The following is a 22,155-nucleotide window of genomic DNA, read 5'->3' as shown; positions in this document are numbered from 1 at the left end:
TAAAAGTAATTGAATATCTACAATATTTCGAACACTATGTAATATATGCAAACTAAAAGTAATTGAAAATCTACAATATTACGAACACTGACGTGTATCAATATTATTTTAACTAGTGTTCGAAATATTGTGGATATTCAATTACTTTTAGTTTGCATATATTACATGAGTCATGGAATGGTTGATGAAAAATAAATATAAGGCTTTAATGAACAAAAATACTAATTAATTGTATTATAATAAATAAGAAAATAGAACTAAATAAAAAGATAACATATAAAGTTAATATGAAAAGAATATAAAATGGTTAATTTAATTGTGACGTTTAACTTAAATTGGATATATTTTGTAAACGTTAAGCTTAAATTCGTATTATTTTGTAAACGTTAAGCCTATATTGGTGCTATTTTGTACGTGAAGCCTAAATTGATGCTATATTGTAAACGTTGAGCCTAAATTGATATTATGTTGTAAAAATTAAACCTATATTGGTGCTATTTTGAACGTTGAACCTAAATTGGTACTTCTCCAAAAACCTTAAGCCTATTTCGGTACCTTATCCCTATATTATATAAAAAAAAAAATCTCTCTCATGTCATTATAAGGGAATAAGCATTGAAATATTAAAAAACAAATATACCAATAAAAGAATTTAATATTTGGACCAAAAAACTAAACTAAAAGTTCTTACAATTCTAGAATGATTTATATTTGGGAAAAAAATGAATTTGCTAGAATGACTTATATAAGGAAATGGATGTAGTCAGGGGCGGAGGTAGCCCAGAGCCCGGGGGGCCGAAGCCCCCTCGGCCACCGGCTTCGCCCTTGAGAATCGTTAATTTTGTCCCGTCTAGCCCCCCTAATATTGATATATATTTAATCTATGTAGTATTATTTTAATAAGTTAAATTAGTTGAGTTAGTTTAAGAGCCTTGTTTTAAGGTGAGAGGTCATGGGTTAAGACCACACTAAACTCATTTTTTGTTTTATTTGAACTTTATTTTTTCAATTGGACTCTTTATTGTTTTATTTGAATTTATTTTTATTATATCTCTTTTTTTAAGAATTTATTATCTTTTTTCTATAAAAAAATTAATTAATTTAATTTTTAAATTAAATTTTATGAAAATTACAAAAAATTTATAGCAAAAGATAAAAAAAAAGGTGTAAAAATGTTATAATTTTAGCCAACATAGCAAAACGATAAAGTTTCAGTGTGTTGGAAGCTTAAAATTTTTTGTCCAGCCCGTAAAAAAATCAATTAACTTAATTTCTAAATTAAATTTTATGAAAATTATAAAAAATTTATAGCTAAAGATAAAAAAAAAGTGTAAAAATGTTATAATTTTTAGCCAACATACCAAAACGATAAAGTTTCAGTGTGTTGGAAGCTTAAAAAATTTTGCTCAGCCTCCATCAAAAAAAAAAATTTTGCTCAGTCCTAACGAGCTGGACTTCGAAAAATTACTCTCAATAGTCGGACTAAAATTAGCCCCCCAAGTGTCGATTCCTGACTCCGCCACTGGATGTAGTATGTATAAATCTAGGTACTAATAAACTATTTATCCGAATATTTTAATATATATATATATTTTTTGTATTAAAATAGAAAGAAAATAGAATGAATTGAAAGAGTGAGGGTTTTTCCTACCAAAAAAAAAAAAGAAAGAGTGAGGGTTTTAATACAACGATAGAATTCCCGCCAAAGAAAAGAAAAGTTGTGAGGTTTATGGTTTAGTACTCCAGCTTTATGGAGTAGAACCGAAGCTCCGAACCCTTCTTCGGTAATTGCAATTTATAAACCTAACTTTCCTTTCTTTGCCTCTCAAATTTTCTATTCTCTGATTTTTCTGCATCTACGGCTTATCTCCTCCGACCACCGCCGCTCACCACCAGTGACCAGACCCACCAATCTTCGCTCCGTGAGGTCCGTCTGCTCATTTTCTTTCTCTTACATTGCTGTGCATGCTTGGTTGGAGTTCTTACTTGTAACTGGAACTGGGTTGTGATTTGGGATTTTTTTATTGATGACATAGGGTTTTTATGGGTTTTTTCTTTTACATGTTTTGAATCAAGTAGTAAGCCTTTTGTTCTAGCCTCCCATACTTTTTGTCTAATCTCTCGAACTTTCTCAAAACTCCGAGTTTCAGTGAAATAATTAGCATCCTTAAGTTCTACATAACTTAGTAGGAGAGTCAGTGTTGAATACAGGATTGCTCATTGGCCAGCGGAAGTAATTTTTTTTTTTTTGCTAAATGTCAAAATTTGTTTAGGTGTTATCATTCTAGTGGTATAGAATCAATTTTTATATGTAACAATGTAAAACTCTTTAAAATCAAGTTAGATTTGTACTACAAACTTAAGATTGAGTGATTTAAACAAATTTAGAGAATTTGTTGCCTATCATATATTTAGATGAATTGTATAATTAAACACAAACTCAATAAATTAATTTGAACTATCCAGAATATGATAGCTCTAACGGTTGGGGGACCGTAAACCATCCACAGTAGGGGTAGTTTCGGCGGCTTGGTGGGCCTGACCCCTTCCAGGCCCCCTTTTATCCGCCCCTGAAGAGAGTAAGTGAAGATTTGTACAAGTTGAAACATTCGAAATGTTTTTCACTTTAAGCAATTGTAGGGAGTCTATAGGTCACTAGAAGTAATTTCTGATAACCATTGGACTAAGAGAAGATTTGGACAAGTTGAAGTGTTTATCGGACCAATATGTCACTAGAAGCAATTTTAGAGGACCAATAGACTAAGAGTAGAATTATCCGAGTTGAAACAGATGAAACTTTTTATCACTTTAAGCAATTTCAGGGGCCTATAGGTCCTAGAAGCAACTTCAGAGAATCAATAGGCTATTTAAAGCAAGTCCAGTGGTCCTTTAGGTTATTTAAACAAGTTTAAGAAGTTAATTGGTAATTCTTAAAGTTCATCGCCAAACTGAAGGGGTTGCTAATATCTTAGTCTGAATTTTTTTTCTTCTGTATATATGAAGCAATTTCAGAGGATCAATAGGCTACTTTGAGCAAGTTCGATGATTCAATAATTCATTTTAAACAAGGTTAAGGAGTTAATCGGTCATTCTAAAAGTTCGAAGCTAATCGACTTGTATGGTCAAGTAGTGAGCTTTTTGGCCTAGCCATCCAGACTCTGTCTAATCTCCCAAACTTTCTCAAAACTCTTGAGTTTTGAGTGAAATGATTAACATCCTTAATTCCTACATTACAGTAAGAGGAGATTGGACAAATTAAAGCAGTTGAGAGCATTTCCACGGACTTTTAATCCACTCTCTAAAAATAATATGACAATTGACTCTTAGTGATTTGAAGAGTGACTAATACATATCGGAGCTCCTTAATAATAGAGATGATGGAGAGGCTCTTAGTGATCTGAAGAATCACCGAGAGACTGTTGGAGATGCTCTGAAGCATTTGTCAATTTAAGGGGTTGATATGTCAATAGAAGCAATTTTGGGAGACCTATAGGTCATTAGAAGCAACTTCAGGGGGCCAATAGGTCATTAGAAGTAATTTCAGAGGACCAACAGGCTATTTAAAGCAAGTTTATTGGCCCAATGGATCATTTTAAAGAAGTTTAAGAAATTAAGGAGTCATTCTTAAAGTTCGGCACTAATCAGCTTTTATGGCCAAATTGAAAGGGTAACTAATATCTTAAATACAAATTTTTTTCAATCAAGCAATTTCAGATGATCAATAGGCTACTTTAGACGAGGTCGGTGGTCTAATAAATCATTTTAAACAAAGGAGTTCATCAGTCATTCTTAAAGTTCGAAGCTAAATCGAGTTTTATAGCCAAATTGAAGGGGTCACTAATATCTTAAGGCGAAACTTTTTCCTCTGTATGTATGAATTATGATGTGCATTTTGCATATTTGGTTTTCAGATGTCACATTTACAGCAAGAAAAAGAGTTCAAAGTTCCAGCAATTCCAAGTGCTGAAGATGAAGCCAACTGCAAAGAAGGTAAGTCTAGATACTACTTCCCGCGGAAACTTTGATTTTAAAGCATTTCACGTTTCTGTATTTGTTTCGGAAACTTGTTTTTGGGTCACGCTTTTGTAATTTAAAGAATTTGTAAACTCATTTCCTATGATATAATGTATTGGCAGAAGTGAATCAATGCTAATCACATATTCAGTACATCCTATATCTTTTATAAATAGCGTTAAATCAATCGCTGGTCATCGAACTTTCATGTTTGTCTCAAAATGGTAACTCAACTTCAATCTATCTCAATAAAATCATTCAATTTTGAATTTGGTCTCAAGTAAGTCACTCTGGCAACTTCAAGGCAAAAAGACACCGAAAAAACGTGGCTTCAACAACAGCACTAGTCAATTTTCACTATGACCGAAATAATATGTGGGTGTCACCTAGATAACACGTGTTTGCCATCTAGTTGACTGAAACGACACATGTACACGTGTCAGCTAGGTGGCAGCCACGTGTCATTTTGGTCAGTTAGGTAGGTGTATCGTTTTGGTCAGGATGAAAATTGTCAATTGCTGATGTGGCAGCCATGTCACTTTTGAGGTGTCTTTTTGCTCTTGAAGTTGCTGGAGTGACTTAATTGAGACAAAATTCAAAGTTGAATGATTTTAATTAGAGGTGGCAAAAGTACACACAATCCGATTACACGACACGAAATCGACACATAGTTTTAGCGTTTGGGTTTAGCTTAGTAGGTAATGTGTCATTTTTGGGTTGACACGAAACTGACATGCAAATTTTTAGGTTGGGTTAAGGTTGATATGCTAACTCGAAAATGACACGAATATTTAAAATTATCGTTATATTCTCTTGTGTTTTTATATGTAACTTTATTAATAAAGATAATAAAATTATAATTATAATTTTGTCTCAAGTAAGTCACTCTGGTGATTTCAAGACAAAAAGACAACGGAAAAATGACATGGCTTCAACATCAGCACTAGCCAATTTTACCGTTGACCGAAACAATACGTGGGTGTCACCTAGATAACACATGTTGCCACCTAGCTGACCGAAACAACACGTGTACACGTGTCAGCTAAGTGACAGCCACATGTCAATTTGGTCAGCTATGTAGGTGACACTCACGTATTGTTTCGGTCAATGGTGAAAGTTGACTAGTGCTGATGTTGAAACCACGTCATTTTTTCTGTGTCTTTTGTCTTGAAGTCGTCGGAGGGACTTAATTGAGATCAAATTCAAAGTTGAATAATTTTATTGAGACAAATTGAAGTTTAGTAACTATTTTGAGACAACTATGAAAGTTCGATGGCGGACAATGCATTTAACGCTATTAAGAATATCGTCCGTGTAACATACGCTTTCCTTAGTTTCAGGAACAGGAGATAGTGAGGATGCTCATCTCGAAAAGATCAGAAGGAGTCTTGCAGTTTTCATGGTTGTCGGCGGACTTCCATTTGAAATGGTCGAAGGGAATTATTTTATCGAGTTAATGTCTCTAGTGAATCCTAAGCTTGAACTTCCATCCTCACTCAACCTTTCAAAATATTGCTACCAGATGTATTTGGATGAGAAGTTGAAATTGCAGAAATTCATGGAAACAAATTGTCAAAGTGTTTGTTTAACCACTGACACTTGGACTTCAGTGCAAGAGCTAACCTACTTGGGCATCACAGCTCACTTCATTGATGAAGATTGGAAGTTGCATAGAAAGATTTTGTACTTTCTCGGAAATCCTCTTTGTAGCGGTGAGGAAATCAGTACGGAAATCGAAACATGTTTGCTCGAGTGGCGTATTAACAAGGTGTTCACCGTTACAATGGACAAGGCGAGTTCAAACGACAATGCCATTGTCCACTTGAAAGAGAAGTTAATCGAGAGAGGAAACGGCTTTCTAGACTGCAAGTACCTTCAAATGAAGTGCATTGCTGAGATAATAAACTCAGTTGCTGTTGAAGCTTTAGAGGATGCGAGTTTACTAGTGAATCGGGTGAGGAGTGCAGTTAGATACGTTAAATTTAATCCCGAGAAGCTAAAGAAATTCAAGAAGTGCGTTGAGGATGAAAAAATTGAAAGCATGGATAGATTGTATTTAGATGTGAGCGATGTATGGAACACTACATATGTGATGTTGTGCAGAGCTGAAAAATACGAGAAGGCGTTCGATAGGTATGAGAAACTCGATGCGAATTTCAAACTCGCAATCGAGGATGGCCCGCTTAGCTCTGTGGATTGGTTCGTTGTTCGGAAATTGACTGTTGTTTTGAGACCATTTTATAACATTATGGTGAACATTTCTAGTTCTTCAAATGTTACATCCAATAACTTTTGGGTGGATATTAGTGATCTTTATGCAACATTTTTGGAGTGGAAAAATGGTAATGATTTGAAGTTGCAAAATGTTGCTAATAAAATGAAATTGAAGCTTGATGAGTACTTGGGAGGCTATGAAAAGATGAACAAAATTGTTTACATTGCTTCAATTCTCGATCCTCGTTCGAAACTCGAGGTTTTGGAGTTTGCTTTCGGCCAAATTTATGGGGAAGAGAAAGGGAGTGTTCTGTTTAAAGATGTGAAGGAAGCATTATTTGAGATGTTTAATGAATACAAGAAGATGCTTCAACTTCAGCTTAAGGTTGTTGAGAAATCAAATTCAGCTTCAAATGAAGATATTGTTTATAAGAATTTCTTCATGGTTTCGTACAAGAAGCGAAAATTAGATAAAAAATCGGAGCTCGAGTCATATCTAGATGAGCCAACACAAGATGATAACGATGATTTCGATATTTTAGAATGGTGGAAATGCAATTCCGGTAAATTTCCTGTACTTGCATGTATGGCTAGAGATATATTGGCTATTCCTAAGTCTACTGTGCGTCCGGACATAGCATTCAACACCGGTGGAGGCGTTATTGACGAGCATAGAGGTGAGATGGAGTTCGAAATATTACAAGGTTTGGTATGTGCTCAAGATTGGCTTCGATTGGGGCTTCCGAAAAGTCAAATGGATATTGTGAAAGAACATGATGAGGATGAAATGTATGATGAGGGTATGTTAACGAGCTTTTCGGTATTAATAGATTTGTTTATGTGTATGTTTTTCTGTTGTTTATATAATCTATGTTGCACAGACACTGAGAAACGGGAACTGAAACGGATACAAAACGCAGAAATGCTGTCCGTGCAACATAGTTTATATCTGTTTCCAATGATTAGTGTCGCATTTGGTTTGTTCATTGACATATTTTTCATTTATTTTGAATTTTCAGGATTGATTTCTGAATTTGGTGAACTTGGCTCAAGTTGGGGAGGAGGGAGTGACAGTGATTGACATTTTGTTGATATGAACTCGTTTAGAATTTTGATTTTTGGGTAGTAATGATCTCTGATTTTTGGGTATTAGTTGAAGATTTCATGAATTGTAAGAAGTTCTATGGTATTTCATGACTTAGGATTTTAATGATTTGCAATCTTATCATGATTAGACGTATTAAAACGGTTAATCCTGCCCTAAATACATCACGGTTTTCATATACTTATTCAGATTATCTGATTGAGTCATTGAACTTTGTCACTGGAGATGTTTTATTAGCTTGTGAACTTGCTTAAAATGTTTTATTAGTCTCCTAAATCCACATGGAAGAACAAAGAGATATTTGGATTAATTAAAACACGTATCGCTTTAAGTAAATTGAGGGGATTAATTGATCATTGTAATTTGTAACAATTTTATGGGTAAATAGATCACTTTAAGCAAGTTTATGGAGTCGTTATGTCATTGTAAGTAAGTTCAGAGGGATAATGAAGGGTAAATTACATACGTGGTGTACAACCTTTACCCTAAATCACACTTTGATGTACAACCAAAATTTTGTCACACTAAACCGTACGAATTTCAGGTGACTTCCCATTAAAGTGTACAGTCGGTTTTTATGACCGGTAAACGCTAGTCAAAGTTGCCACATCGTCGTTTTTCATTATAACATTAAAAAAAGTGGGACCCAATCTTTATAAAATTACTAAAATAAAGTTGTCCCTTGTAAAATTACTAAATTAGCTCATCTTCTTCCTTCAACTCCTCCCCCTGCTGCGTACCATTTCTCTCTCTCTCACTCATCTCTCTCTACCATTTCTCTCTCACTCCTCTCTTTCTCTCTCACTCCTAAAATACTATCCTCATTACAGCAGTTAGATTGGGTGTACCTGTTTTAAGCATTTGGGGCGAAAATGTAGGAGCTCCAGTACCAAATGAGATCCCTGACAGGAAAAGGTCTATGTACCCGTAGCCATCCTTTTGGACACAGTGAAGTGGAATACTGATGCTGCAGGAAGATAAGTTGATAAGTTAGTAGAACTGCTTCTTTCTAATTACGACACGATGATCTATATGACTGCAATGGAAGTTCATTTTAAAAGTTCAATTTTGATTGTGCATTTATCCCTATTATCTCAAATATAATTTAATTTCATTCACCTGAATTAAGAGAAGAATGCAGATGGTTTTGGCAAGGAGGGTAAGGATGCTGGTGATGGAACCCTTTCAGTCCCACCGGATTCGGTGCTGAAATTGGATTTGGAATTGGTCTCCTTCAAGCCTGTTGTTGATGTTACTGGTGATGCTAAGGTATTCAAGAAGATACTGAAAGAAGGGGACGGCACCCATGTTGCAGATGAAGGTGCCATTGTAACTGGTAAGTTACTGTTATGTGCAATGGTTTTTTCATCTGAAGATTAAGGATGTATTGATAGATACACATTTGATATTTGAGGTGACTTTACATTATCAACTCTTGAGTGCCAAACAGTTGGACAAAATTTTACCACTCAACGTAAGATTAGCATATATATTAGTTTCTCATTTCACTTCTTTTCATTTATACGCAATACTCTAATTTTCGTTAAACATAATTTTTTTCAAGTTTATGTTAAAATTGAGGTATTGGAGTGGCCCAGCTTTACTAAAATAATATTTTTAGTGAGAGAAAATTAAATATAGAAAGAAAGAAAGAGTTAGAGAGAGAAATTAATAGAGAGAGAAATGGTATAGAGAGAGAGAGAGGAGTGAGAGAGAAATGGTAGAGAAAGAGAGGAGTGAGAGAGAAATGGTATGGAGAGAGAGGAGTTGAAGGAAGAAGATGAGGGTAATTTAGTAATTTTATAAGGGATAAGGTTATTTTAGTAATTCTGTAAAAAGTGGGTCTCACTTTTTTTTAATGTTATAATGAAAAATGATGATGTGACAACTTTGACCAGCGTTGACCGGTCATAAAAACCGGCTGTACACTTTAGTGGGAGGTCACTTGAAGTTCGTACGGTTTAGTGTGACAAAATTTTGGTTGTACACCAAAGTGTCATTTAGGGTAAAAGTTGTACACCACGTATGTAATTTACCCGGATAATGAGACATCTCTTTAGTTCAAGAGACCAATTGAATATCTGGACAATTACAAGGTCTCATGATGTATTAAGCTTCTGTCGTGCTATGCGATCTATGTATTCTACATAATATAAATGACACAAAAATGAAAATTTTGTTCAATAGTTTGTCTGTATAAATCATATTATCGTGTTAAACTTTGACGGTAAATTCTAATTGCTAGTTGTATATGTTGATGATGTTCCATGTCTCTAAATATATTTTGACGCTACACACATACAAGTAGAGTATTTTTTCTAAATAAATGGACTACCTAATGTAATATGTATAAATTTAGAGATTAATAAATTATTTACTTTAAAATTTATAAATGGAGGACTAAGTAGTTAATTTTATCAGAATTCTTAGAAGGAAAATATATTTAAGCTGATATTTTAAATTAAAAATATTATATATGATAAAAGCTAAATAGATGATGTTAATTGGAAAAAAAAATCCAAATATAAAAATGTAAAAAATGAAATTGAAAATGAAAAACTAAAAAGATGCATGTAAATATTTAAAGGAAAAAATGAAACCGTCTCTCTCAAATGAACGCGAGAACCGCCGCCGCCGCCTAGAACCTCGACCTAACGCCATCGTCGCCGCCGATGCCTGGGTCTACGACGTCGCCACTCGTCTGTTCTGCCGGTGAGAGTAGTCCTTCCGACGAGGTAAAGGTAGTCTTAAGTCAGTTTTGAGTTTTCTTGATTTTGCGGTTTCGTTTCTCCGGTTTATCGAAGTTGTGTGATTTCCTGTGTCGATGTTTCTTTGTTGATTGATTGTTGCCATCCGTTGCTTGTGTCGACTTCTTGTTTATTTCTGTGATTGATCGATTGTTCCAGGCGCTGGTTGTGTTGATTTGCTGTGGTTTCAGTATTGTGCAAAAATTTCATCCATTGGTTCTATTAATTCTGGTTTGTTTTTTTTCTCCTTGTGTTGGGAGTCGTATTGTTTGAGGAAGAATGGAGGGTGGAATGGCAAGACTGTCGATTGAGGATGGAGAGGAGGGACACCTGGAATTAGCGGTGCCGCCTTCTGCTGGGGTTATCGAAGACTCGGGAATGTGGTTCTTGGGTAGATTTGGGGCGGATAAGCCACTGAATTTTCTGATTTTGCGCAATCGGTTGGCGGTCTTGTGGAGGCCTGGCCGGGGTGTTGACATACAGGAGATAAGCCAAAATCTCTATTCTTTTGAGTTTTTTTCACCCCATTGATAGAGATAGGGTAATTGCTGGAGGGCCTTGGACCTTTGACAACTACATGTTAATTATGAATAATTGGAGCCTAGGGGTGAATCCGGTGGAGGTTCAGTTGTTCAAGATCCCAATTTGGGTTCAAATTTTTGGGTTGCCTGTGGGGACAATGTCTGAGATAGTGGGTAGGCAAATAGGGAACTTTCTGGGGAGTTTTGAGGAATATGATCCAAACAATCATCTTGGTTTTCATAGACAGTTTATGCGAATTAAAGTCTCTATTGATTGCAGGCTGCCACTAAAAAGGTTCAAGAAACTTAAAAGTGCTGGAAATGTTTGGTCCCTGGCTACTTTCAAATATGAACGGCTGGGGATATTTTGTTATATTTGTGGTTTGGTGGGACACACGGACCGTTATTGTGAAAAGTTGTTTGACTTACAAGAGGGGGAAGTTATGCGAGGGTGGGGAGAGTGGCTTAAGGCCCCTAGTAAGAGGAGGTGATCAAAGTGGGGCTAAGTGGCTTCGAGAGGGTACTAGGAGTGTAATGCCAGGGAGGGGTGTGGGAGGCCGAGGGAGTTCGGGGAGAGGGAGATCGGGAGTCTTTCGGGACATTACTAATGTGGGGACAAGCAGGGGAGAGAGAGTGGGATCGCCAAAGGTGGTGATAGGGGAGAGGGAGGTGGGCATATGCCCGTTTACTGGTCCATTTTTCCGGGTGCCAGAAGGAGTAGAGGAGCGGGATAAGGGGGGAGAGAGAGGAGAGGTTGAGGTAGTCTATGAGGACACTGAGATGGAGTTACTAGAGGCCATGAAGAGGAGAAGAGAGGGGAAGGAGGGGGTGGGGGGCCAGGTTGATGTGCAGGTAGTAGGAGCTTCCATTCTAGAGAAGGATAAGGAGATTCCTAATGTAAACTTCTCGGTGAGCCCTAGTGCAGAGGGCCGCCGGTTGGAATGAGTTGTGTAAGCTGGAACTGTCGTGGCCTGGGAAACCATTGGGCAGTTCATTCACTTAAAGAGTTAGTCTCTTCCCAAAGGTCAGATATTTTATTTTTAATGGAAACACTTGTAGAGGAACACCGCATTGTTACTATAAAACAACAATTGAAGTTTGAGGGGGCCTTCTCTGTAAATAGAAGAGGGCGGAGTGGAGGGTTAGCATTGTTATGGAAAGCGAACATTCAGGTGACTGTTAAAAGCTATTCTGAACATCATATCGAGATAATTATTACTAATGGTTTATGTGGGGATTGGAGGCTGGTGGGGTTCTATGGGTTAGCAGATCGGAATAGACATGATGAATCATGGGAGTTGTTGAGGAAACTTGTTGGGGAGTCTCCGCTTCTCTGGGTGGTGATAGGGGATTTTAACTGTATCCTATGTGCAGATGAAAAACTTGGGGGAGCCGTCTTCCCTACCTATTTGATGCAGGATTTCACTAGAGCAATTGAGGACTGTGGGCTAACGGAACTGGAACTGAAGGGTAGCAATTTTACTTGGGAAAGAGGTAGAGGTTCTGAGGCGTGGGTGAGGGAGAAATTAGACAGGGGTTTTGCCTCAGTAGAGTGGCTCAGCCGCTTCGCTAACTATCAGTTCAAATCCTGCATTGTGGGATATTCTGATCACCTTCCTCTCTCACTTAGATTGGAGCAGCATGTTACCCACAACAGAGTTAAAAGATTTTATTTTGAGGATAGCTGGTTAAAGGAACATGAATTTGTGGAATTGGTAACTAGAAATTGGGAGAGTCAGGGATGTAAGCCGGTGCCCGAGAAGTTGAAGGAGTGAGGAGGATGGCTGATTGGGGGAGGAGCTTTAATGTGAGATTCAAGAGCCAGATCCGGAAATGGAGGAACCAATTGGAGTCTTTGCATAGAAAGAGGGATGGGGCTTCAATTGCTCAATTTTTCTTTGCCAAGAGGAAGCTTAATGATGCATTGGAAGCTGAGGAGAGATTTTGGAAACAGAGGGCTAAGGTGTTTTGGCTGACAGAAGGGGACAGAAATACTCAGTTTTTCCATGCTAGTGTGAAAGCTAGGAGACAACACAATGCCATTACATCCCTTAGTGATGAATCGGGGGTGGTTGTTGAGGGTCAGAATGAGATGCTGGGGTATGCCAAACAATATTTTCAATCCGTTTTTTCTGGTGCAGGGTCAGCCGGGTCTGAGACAGTTAACGTACTTGATGCAGTGATTGATTCGTCGACGAATGATATTGATAACTGGGGATGAATTTCTGATCAACTCTCTTCCCTGTGGGGGCGTCGTTGGGTTCGACGGGGGGAAGCTCCGATGCCAAAGTTAGTATGGTATAAGGAGAATAAACTATATTGACAATGGTAGGGTTTAAGGAAGAGAATGAATGTGTACCTCAATATCTTGGGGTGCAAGCTATTTATAGTCATGTGATCGTAACTCCTAGTAACCAGAAAGTCTCCATTAATGCCTCATTAATGGCGGTTACAGATCTCCTTTAAGCTTGGCCGTTAGCTCAATAAAGGATCATTAATGGCCTTTATTGGGAATTGGTTTTACCGCTCAATGGGCGGATCGAGGCATAACGGCGGGTCATCCCTAGGTTTGACTATGGATCTCATGTGGCGGAGTTTAGGTGATCCGCCATCCGCATGTCTTACCTGATACGCCATTGCTTCTCGGGCCGTCCCCAATACGTGGTCGTTTTGGAAAATATCTTCTTTGATCCCTGGGATAATATCCCGATGTTATCAGAAGCCCCCCCAAAGTTCCTTTAAAGTCCTTTAGGGCTTTTGAGCTTCTTCGCGCGCCGTCATGATGAACCGTATTAATGGCCACTTGGTTTGAGGCCATTCATGGAAGGACATGTGTCTTCTGCGCGCTGCTCGAGGTGAGAAGTGTGGCCTTCTTCAACCTCTCTCTCTTCCCTTTTCCGGTTCATTTCCCATTTTCCCTCATTTTCGCTTGAGTTTCCGCGAAGCTCTTTCCAGAATCAAGAACCTTCAAAGCTTCCAATTTTCATGTAAGTAAATCTTTCCGCCTTGTTTTCTGGGTTTTATGAGTTCTTCGTCTGGGTCTACTACTGAACTGTTTAATTTGACCTCCCATTCTTCCGAAACCCAAATTAGTTGGACCACTTCCTCTGAGAGGTTGAGTTCTTTCGAAAGTACGTCTAGCTGGGATTTGTGTAACTCGGTGAGGGAGAGTAGGAATCGTAGAACTCGGAATTTTCCTGACGCTGTGACCCGTACTGTTCCGGTGATAGATTCTAGGAGGTTTTCCGGGATGGAGGCTTCTTCTTCAGCCCCATTTAGGAAAAAGGCGCCTCGTGTGGAGTCTACTCCGTCTCGCATGAGCGCCGCAGATCTAGCGGATCTGGTGGATCGCTATCCGTGGATTAAGAATTACGAGATTGAATTGGCGGCTGCTCACCAGCGACCCACCTGTCCGCCCGTAGGATATCTGTCCGTGTACAGTTGCCATGTGGAGAGAGGGTTCTGTTTTCCTCTTCCTAAGATGATGACGGATATCCTGGCGTACTTTGGAATCACTGCCTGTCAGCTGCATCCAAATGGCTGGTTAGATTTGGCCCTGGATTGTTATTTGGCTTCGAACCTAGGGGTAGTCTGTAACCCTCGAATCTTCCGGTCCCTTCATAAACCAATGAAGCGGAAATCTGAGTCCTTCTACACATTCGCCAAATTTAAATCCTATTCGCCATTCTCTGGGAAGATGTCGAACGTCCACCTCTGGGATGAAAATTTTTTCTACATTAAGGTGAAAGAGGATGAACCCCTGAGATTCCCCTCGGTTTAGAATGCCAAACCTTTGCATATGGCGGGAGATCTACGTATATTGACAGATAGCGATGAAAAGGTGGCGGATCTCATGAAAAGCATCAAGGCAGAGGCTTGGACGTACGCTGATGCTCTGAAATTCATGATGAATGATATTCCCCTGATCCGCTGTGACGAGAATGGATTTACTTATGCGAAGTTTTATCAATTTGATGAAGGTACTTTTGTTCTTTCCTTTTGATTATTATTTCTTGCTCCCTTGTCAGGGGTTTGTCTGAGGCAAGTCGCGCTCTTGTAGAGATGCGTAAGAAACAGAAGGAGGAAGAGGCTCAGAAGGATAAGCAGATAGTGGATCCCCATAAGAGCTCTGGGAAGCGTCCTGCTGGTGATATGGTTGATCCTCCCCTGCCAAAGAAGAAGAAATCTGTGTCTTCTAGTGGGGGAAAGTTATTAGCGGATGACATGAGGGCCGAGAAACCAATGTCGAGGCTTGAACAGGTGTGTTCATTCTATCATTCTCTTTTCTCTTACCGGGATCTTATTTTTTGCCTCTTAATCCTTGCGTAGGTGGTGAAGCCTGACTTAGGAGGTTACTGGCTCGCCAAATATGGCGACAAAGGATCTTTAAGGAATGAATCCGTCATTAATGACCTGGACGAAGCTCACGGTCAACTAGGTGAGGTACGTGAGAGCCAAAATAAGATCTCGGGATCAGCCCATGTCCAGATGGGAAAAACAGAGCTTCTCACAGTAAGTTTCCTTTATCCCTTTTTGCATTTTTGGATGAAAGAGTGATCTCCTTTAGGGAGAGTTTGCCGTTTTTATTCTTTTGTTTGAATCGGCCTTTGCTTTGATAGGTATACACACGCATGCGTGCTATGGAAGCAGATCTCCTTCAAGGAGTGGCGGATAGAGCTACCTTAAAAAGAATGGAGAAAGAGATAGCCACTGCTAATGCAAATGCCGCTTCTGCCATTGCCCTTAATGAGAGTAAAGATGCGGAGATCCGTAACCTAAAGGGGAGAATTGATGAGCTGGAAAGGGATGCTAAGGATCATGAAAGTGCCTTGCTAAATGCGGAGATCCTGGCGGGAGAACGCGCTTATTACTATGGAGAATGGATCATGGCGTATGTCAGGCTCGCCTATCCTGAGATCGACTTTGTAGACCCGGAGTACGTGGTTCCGGATGTTGTAGACTGCCTTAAGTACCACAAGATCCCGAATGTCAAAGACTTCATCCGTGATCATATTCGGAAGGTGATGAGCGGATCTGTTGAGGAAGCCAAACCTGCTGTGGATCTTGAAGCAGAGGATCTTGATGAAGTTGTTGGGGTTTAGTGTCCTATAGACAATTGTTCTAGGATACAAACTTAATGTAAATGAAGTGTTCTTTATATCATTTGTTTTAATGAGATATATGTTTTATAACTATATAAAGGCAATCCCTTTTAAGCACTAAATAAATTCTAATAAAAGGAAATCCGTAAGTTCGTTTAAAGTGATTATAAAGTGTTCATACAAGCATGAAGTGAGACGAAACTTTATAATAAACTAATAAACTTAAAACCACCCCAAGTCAAGCAATATGTTTAGGATTGACATATCGCGGTTGAGACTTGCATGTAACAATGTCTTCTGTCCGACAGAAAGCTGATCTCACAAGCTTCATATATATAGATATCTGGACAGTTACATGGATCCGATGAAAAGTAGTTCATTAGGATTGGGGACCCGACTTGAGATAACAGGATGGGTAGATTCTTCCTTGTCACATGTTCATCTCATTGGTATTAATAGGTATAAATAATCCTCAGACTCAAAGGAATGTTAATTGGTATTCTGGATTGCGGAATGTGACGCTTTGACTCTGTTGTAACACGATCCTTAACAGAGATGACTCTGGGGTGTGAACAGCAGACGTTGGGTATCACAGGAAGTGATTGCGGGATCGTTATACATTGGATTGAGCATTTATCACTCCCGATAAATGGGAGATATGTCCATGGATCGCTTGTGGAAGTCTTGACTCTAAATCCTTGCAAGGCGATAGCTTAAGAATGAAATGAGATTTCTCTTAACCTATCTAATTGGAGTTGACTCGGTCAGAACAAGTAAAACGAACGTCTCGCTATATGTGACTTGACATTACCCATAGTCATAAGATTCAGTTCAAGGACGTAGTTGATAAAGGATCGAATTATACCATAACTAATACGGAAATGTCAATGACAGAATCAACCTGTCTTCTTATAGCTCTAGGGGAATGATTACGGACTTGCTAATCACATACTCTGTACATCATTCCGTTATGCAAAGATTAAATATAATTCTTTGAAAATTAATTAATAAAGTTGCATTCGGCTAGAAGCAATAAGAACCTAATGGGTCACACATAAGACTTGGAACCCAAAAGAGAGACAGATGCTAATTAATTGACGGAAGCCCAATTGAGCCCAATAAGGCCCAATTACCAAAGGGGGGGGGGGTCGAAATTTATGTATATTAGATACATAAATAATTAATTTGATTTTATCAATTCTAATTAGATTGGGATTGTGAATTAAATTAATTAAATGATAAATAAGTTCGGAGTTTTAATTAGATTAAATTACTTCCATTATTATCCAATAAGGTTATTATTATTATCTTTTATATTTAGATATATTAATAGATAATAATTAAGAATTCTATTCCGAATTGAATTCCTATTCAGTAACCTAATTCTATCTAACTAGGGATTAGATACAAGAGAGATTATAAATACCCCCCTATATGATTTTCGAAATTCACTATTGATTCCAGGAGAGAGAATTCGAACCCCCTAGCCGAGGACGAGATTTCACCGCTTCCTTTCGTTCAATTGATTTTCATCTCTTTCTCTTTATCCTTGATCTTGTATTGATTAATTAGAGACAATCTACTTTGGTTGTTAATAAACGGTTGATTCTAACTTGATCTTCTGTTGTTTTGTTTTGTGCTCGGGAACTCAAAGTAAGAGTTGTGGGCACTTCGTTTGCAACGGTAGATAGAACATCCAAAAGGTATTTCTTCTTATCCCTCTTTGTATGAAATAACGGTTAACGGATCTTGGGGTTAATGGAAATAGGTTAAAATTTTTATATTTCCGCTGCTATACGTTAGCCTATTTTCCTTCAGTGGTATCAGAGCATGCGTTAAATCCGTTATTTCATATATGAAAATTTAGAAGTTTTTCAATCAGATTGAATAAATATTTATAGTTAGGTTAATTAACAAAACTGTTTTGATTAATTAGTTCTAAAAGATAAATAAGTTTTAATTAATTGTTAATTAAAATAAGTTATGCACATGTTCCTAATAATTTTGGTTGATAATCATTATAACAAAATCTATTAGTTTTATGGTTAGATTGATAAAATCTGTTTTATTTATTCTAAAAGATAAAACGGAAAATCTATGATAGTTTTTCCTATTTTCTGAAAATCGTTTTAAAATCGTTTTAAAACCGATATATATATATGTTTTATGTTTAAAAAAAATTACAGCAGTTCGGGTCGCGCCTTACGGCACGACCCGACTACTGTCGCGGTTGCTGCCGCGCGGCGCCTGGCCGCCGCTGCCGCAAGGCAGTGGCAGGTCAGACGCCTAGGGCTGCTGCCAAACGGTAGCAGCTGTTAGACGAGGTGCCGCGGCCTACTCTCCCAAGCGGACCGGGGGGTGGACACCTCATGGCGACGTAAGCGGTGATTGGCGCCGAAAGCAACCAATCGTGGAATCAAGCTGCTCGGCAGGACCGGAGCTCGGAGATATGGAAGAGTCGCCACCCACGAATGGGAAAATGAACACCGATCCCTTGCGGGAGACCGGTGAGGGTTCAGAAAACTTAGGTACGAGCCAAGAAGGCTAGCTCCTTTCCGGAGAAAGGCTACTAGGCACCCCGACATCGCCCGGTTATGAACCACCGGCCTCCTACTCAGCATGTTAGGCGATAACGGACTAATCGCATATTTCTTTAAGTTTAAAATTCATTGGAAACCTTTTCTTTCTCGCTTTGAAAACCGTTTTGAGCATATGTTATTGAAAGCCATTTTGGTAAAGAATCACCCATTTACATCAGTTCAAAATATATAGGAGAGAGAGGGGGGAAGAAGAAAGAATCGATTTATTCACAGTGTGATTTATGCTTTTAGACTATACACTAACTCTAAGCTAAGCTCACTTCCCAAAAACGAGTTTATTTACATGGTTCGTACCTTAATCGACGTTGGAACGATTTAGGTACGTTTCAAAACCTCGTTAATTTATATGGCATTTACTCGAATCGCCGTTGGAACGACTCGAGCGTTTGAAGACGTGGAATATAGAATTTTAACCCGAAAACGTGGTTAGGCATACAAGTCAATTTATTTTGTACAAATCATTTAAGAAAACAATTCAAAAATCTATTATTCACAATGAAAACGATTTTAATTATAAGGTTCGCCTAATCCGTCGTTGGAACGGATTAAGGTTTTAAAACGTGATGATTTTAAGAAATGGTTTAAAGAGGTCAAGAAAACATTATTTACACTTTAAGAATATTTAGAAAACTCTAAATTTAATCAAGCAAATTAAACTCTCTTTTTGTGTTTCATTTTTCCCTTTTCACTCAATTAACTTTTAACATTATCATAATCACAACAATAAACCAACTAAACCAAACTTTACCCAATCAAATGCATTTGAAAGAATATACATATAAGTAGGAAAATAGGGGAATATAGGTAAATACATATATATATACAAATATAAGTAATAATATCCATTAAAATACAATAGAGAAAATATTATACAAAAATAAATAAAAATAGTGATGTAAATGTTAATAAGTATAATGAATTCTCATTCTAATCAAAAACATAAAAAATGAAGAAGGTTTATAGATAAGAAATTGATATTTAGTTCCCCCAAAATGATATAGGATGAATATATATAGAAAATAATCCCCAAGATTCCCCAAAATACTCAAATATGTCTAGTTTAAGTGAAATAAAAAGAAAAATCTATATATATACATATACTTTATTAAGTCCAATTAATGAAAAATAATTTATAAACACATTAAATAACGATATGTACAAAAAATGACTTGAAAGTAAATATTACATAAATATACATATATATATAAAGGACCAAAAGCTTAAAAGTTGAGAAAGAGGGACCAAAACAGCATTTTTTACGTTCCAGCAGATTTACCGACGGAAAATCCGTCGGTAAACAGCAATCAGTGACAGAAAATGGAAAATTACAGAACTGCTCCAACTGTTTCCAGATTTATTCAAAAGCTTTAAATTAAGTCTAATTCAATCGTTTTGGATTTCCGAACTACCAAAAATGGATGATAGTCTATAACGGAAGTTCCTAAAACGACGTTTTTATTTTAAAACGTTATTCGGAAATATCTTTTCAAAAACTTATAATTACAACGTTTTTAATACCCGAACTACCTTTTAATCGGATCACGGTTCGTATTGGGATATTAAAACGAGGTTTTTATTTTAAAACAAAACCGAATTTTAACACGGGATAAAAATAAATAAATACGGGGAATAAATAAAACGTGATAAATAAATAAATAACTAATAACTAAAATTAGAACATAAAAAAATAAATAAAGAAAATAAAATAAATGAAATAAATAAAACGAGTCTAGTCCTCGGATAATACCTCAAGTTCGGTATTGACGGTTGAAGTCGGTTGATTCCACGAATCGTGCTTTCCTGGTGTTTTTGTGTTTTTAGTAAAATTTTAACTTTTAGAAAATTTGGAATTTTTAGGAAAAAAAATGTTTTTCCCAAAAAAAAAGGGATTTTCTCTCTCTAAAAATGTTTAGAGTGAGAAGCTCCTCCCAAAAAGTCCTCCACTAAATGCATGGGGATTCGTGCCTTATATAGGCACGGATCCCGGAATCTTTTAGGCGACGCCCGACTAAGGTTGGGCGTCGCCCAAAAGTGGTTGGGCTATCGCCCAACCTGGTTGGGCGGACGCCCAACAATTGTTGGGCGTACGCCCAACTGACGTTGGGCGTTCGCCCAACAATCGTTGGGCGCGCGCCCAACGAGCGTCGGGCGCGCGCGCCCAGCCAACGTTGGTCGTTTGCCCGACGATCGTCGGGCGCTCGCCCAACGGCTGTCGGGCGCTCGCCCAACGACTGTCGGGGGAGCGTGCCTGACGGCCGTCGGGCGTCCCGCGGATGCTGAGCGCACGCCCTGCGCTACCGGGCGTGCGTCCGACTGCCGTCGGACACACGTCGGCTGCCGCTAGGCGTTCGCACCACGTCGCGGAGCGCCCACTAGCCGTCCACTTGACGACTGTGATTCCCATTGACCCACCGTCTTGTTATTATACATTTTTCTCTTTTTCTTTCAAAAATTTTTCGGAATCAACCGCTTTGTTAAAGGTTTTCGTCATAGGTCCTCCGACTCGGTGTCTACAGTTGCCCCTACTTTCCTATTTTGACAGTGATGTGTGTGTTTTGAAAAAGTTTTTTGCTAACGTGACACATGCAATGTAAAACATATAAAAGTAAGAGACACGTAAAGAGTAGGAGGAAGAATACCTGACCTTTACACTGCGCGTTCGGGCGTCGTTCTTGATTCTTTCCGTCCTTGCCTTTGAATCGGCAACCGGCGGACGTTCTTCTTACGGACCCTAGCCTAAGTTGACTGTGGACCGTAAGTAAGATGGCTAAAAAGCTACCTCGATCGTGAACCGTAGGTAAGATGGCTAAAGAGCTACCTCGGTCGTGAACCGTAGTTAAGATGGCTAAAAAGCTACCTCGGTCGTGAACCGTAGGTAAGATGGCTAAAAAGCTACCTCGGTCGTGAACCGTAGGTAAGATGGCTAAAAAGCTACCTCGGTCGTGAACCGTAGGTAAGATGGCTAAAAAGCTACCTCGGTCGTGAACCGTAGGTAAGATGACTAAAAAGCTACCTCGGTCGTGAACCGTAGATAAGATGGCTAAAAAGCTACCTCGGTCGTGAACCGTAGGTAAGATGGCTAAAAAGTTACCTCGGTCGTGAACCGTAGGTAAGATGGCTAAAAAGCTACCTCGGTCGTGAACCGTAGGTAAGATGGCTCAAGGGCAAAAAGGTTCTTTCTAACGATTCTGAATTCTTTTAAAACACCGTTGTCTGTATTTTCTCACTGGAGCTAGTGTCTTGGAGGTTTGAATGGTTCGATAGGAACGTCTTTTTAGTCCGAAATGATTCAAACTAATAATTATTTTTCTGTTGACTGTCGTCTGTATTTTGACTGGTGCCGCTGTTTCGTAAAAATCGGCTGTCGTCTGGGGTTCCATCTTGATATTATCGGTCACTATTTGGCAGAAACGCAGGCTGAAACGGACTGCAAATCGGAGGTCTGTGCACTTGGTAAATAATTATTTACTTTTTACCTTTATGTCACATCGTACCTTTTCCGATATTTACGGGAATGCCATTCCCCCTTTATATATAAGGTGGTGGGGTTCCATTTCAATCCCACACTTTCTCTCTCTTTTCTCTCTCTCTAACTTCTGATTTGGATTGTTCTCGGGATGGATTTGGATCAATATGATGGCACGAAGGGCATGGAGGCGGGTTTCGTGAACCTGACTAGAGTGGACCCTTTTCAGGACCCCGCAACACATCTGAGCCGGACCCGTTGTAACCAGGTAAGTACTTTCTTACTTCCTCGTCTTTCGACTAAAATTCTAGGCTTTAGTATCTCTACTTGAATATGATTCGCATGCTAACCTCTAGATTGCCTTAGAAGACTTCAGCTAGAAAACA

The 22,155-nt window shown here is 38.4% G+C and overlaps 1 protein-coding gene across 2 annotated transcripts; it reads left to right on the top strand.

Annotated features, from left to right (window-relative positions):
* Nucleotides 1-1,650: 1,650 nt before the first annotated feature.
* LOC136205238 (zinc finger BED domain-containing protein DAYSLEEPER-like) lies at nucleotides 1,651-7,497 on the top strand. Of its 2 annotated transcripts, none has more exons than XM_065995748.1 (4): nucleotides 1,651-1,927; nucleotides 3,912-3,990; nucleotides 5,355-7,028; nucleotides 7,248-7,497. In XM_065995748.1, exons 2-4 carry the CDS (start codon nucleotides 3,912-3,914, stop codon nucleotides 7,307-7,309), a joined length of 1,815 nt encoding a protein of 604 aa, XP_065851820.1. In that variant the 5' UTR covers nucleotides 1,651-1,927; the 3' UTR covers nucleotides 7,310-7,497. The 2 variants fall into 2 exon arrangements, with proteins under 2 accessions (XP_065851820.1, XP_065851819.1); XM_065995747.1 differs by having other exon boundaries at nucleotides 5,349-7,028.
* The last annotated feature ends 14,658 nt before the right edge of the window (nucleotides 7,498-22,155 follow it).

Source organism: Euphorbia lathyris, chromosome 9 (genome assembly GCF_963576675.1).
Source record: "Euphorbia lathyris chromosome 9, ddEupLath1.1, whole genome shotgun sequence".
In the NCBI taxonomy this organism is placed as follows: Eukaryota; Viridiplantae; Streptophyta; class Magnoliopsida; order Malpighiales; family Euphorbiaceae; genus Euphorbia; species Euphorbia lathyris.
The sequence above is the reverse complement of the archived record's forward strand: the minus strand, read 5'-3'. Positions and strand labels throughout refer to the sequence as shown.

Coding starts and splice junctions, on each gene's coding strand:
- LOC136205238 (XM_065995747.1), top strand. CDS start 3,912: ATGTCACATTTACAGCAAGAAAAAGAGTTCAAAGTTCCAGCAATTCCA. Junction 3,991..5,348: donor TGAAGCCAACTGCAAAGAAG/GTAAGTCTAGAT, acceptor CGCTTTCCTTAG/TTTCAGGAACAGGAGATAGT. Junction 7,029..7,247: donor GGATGAAATGTATGATGAGG/GTATGTTAACGA, acceptor TTGAATTTTCAG/GATTGATTTCTGAATTTGGT.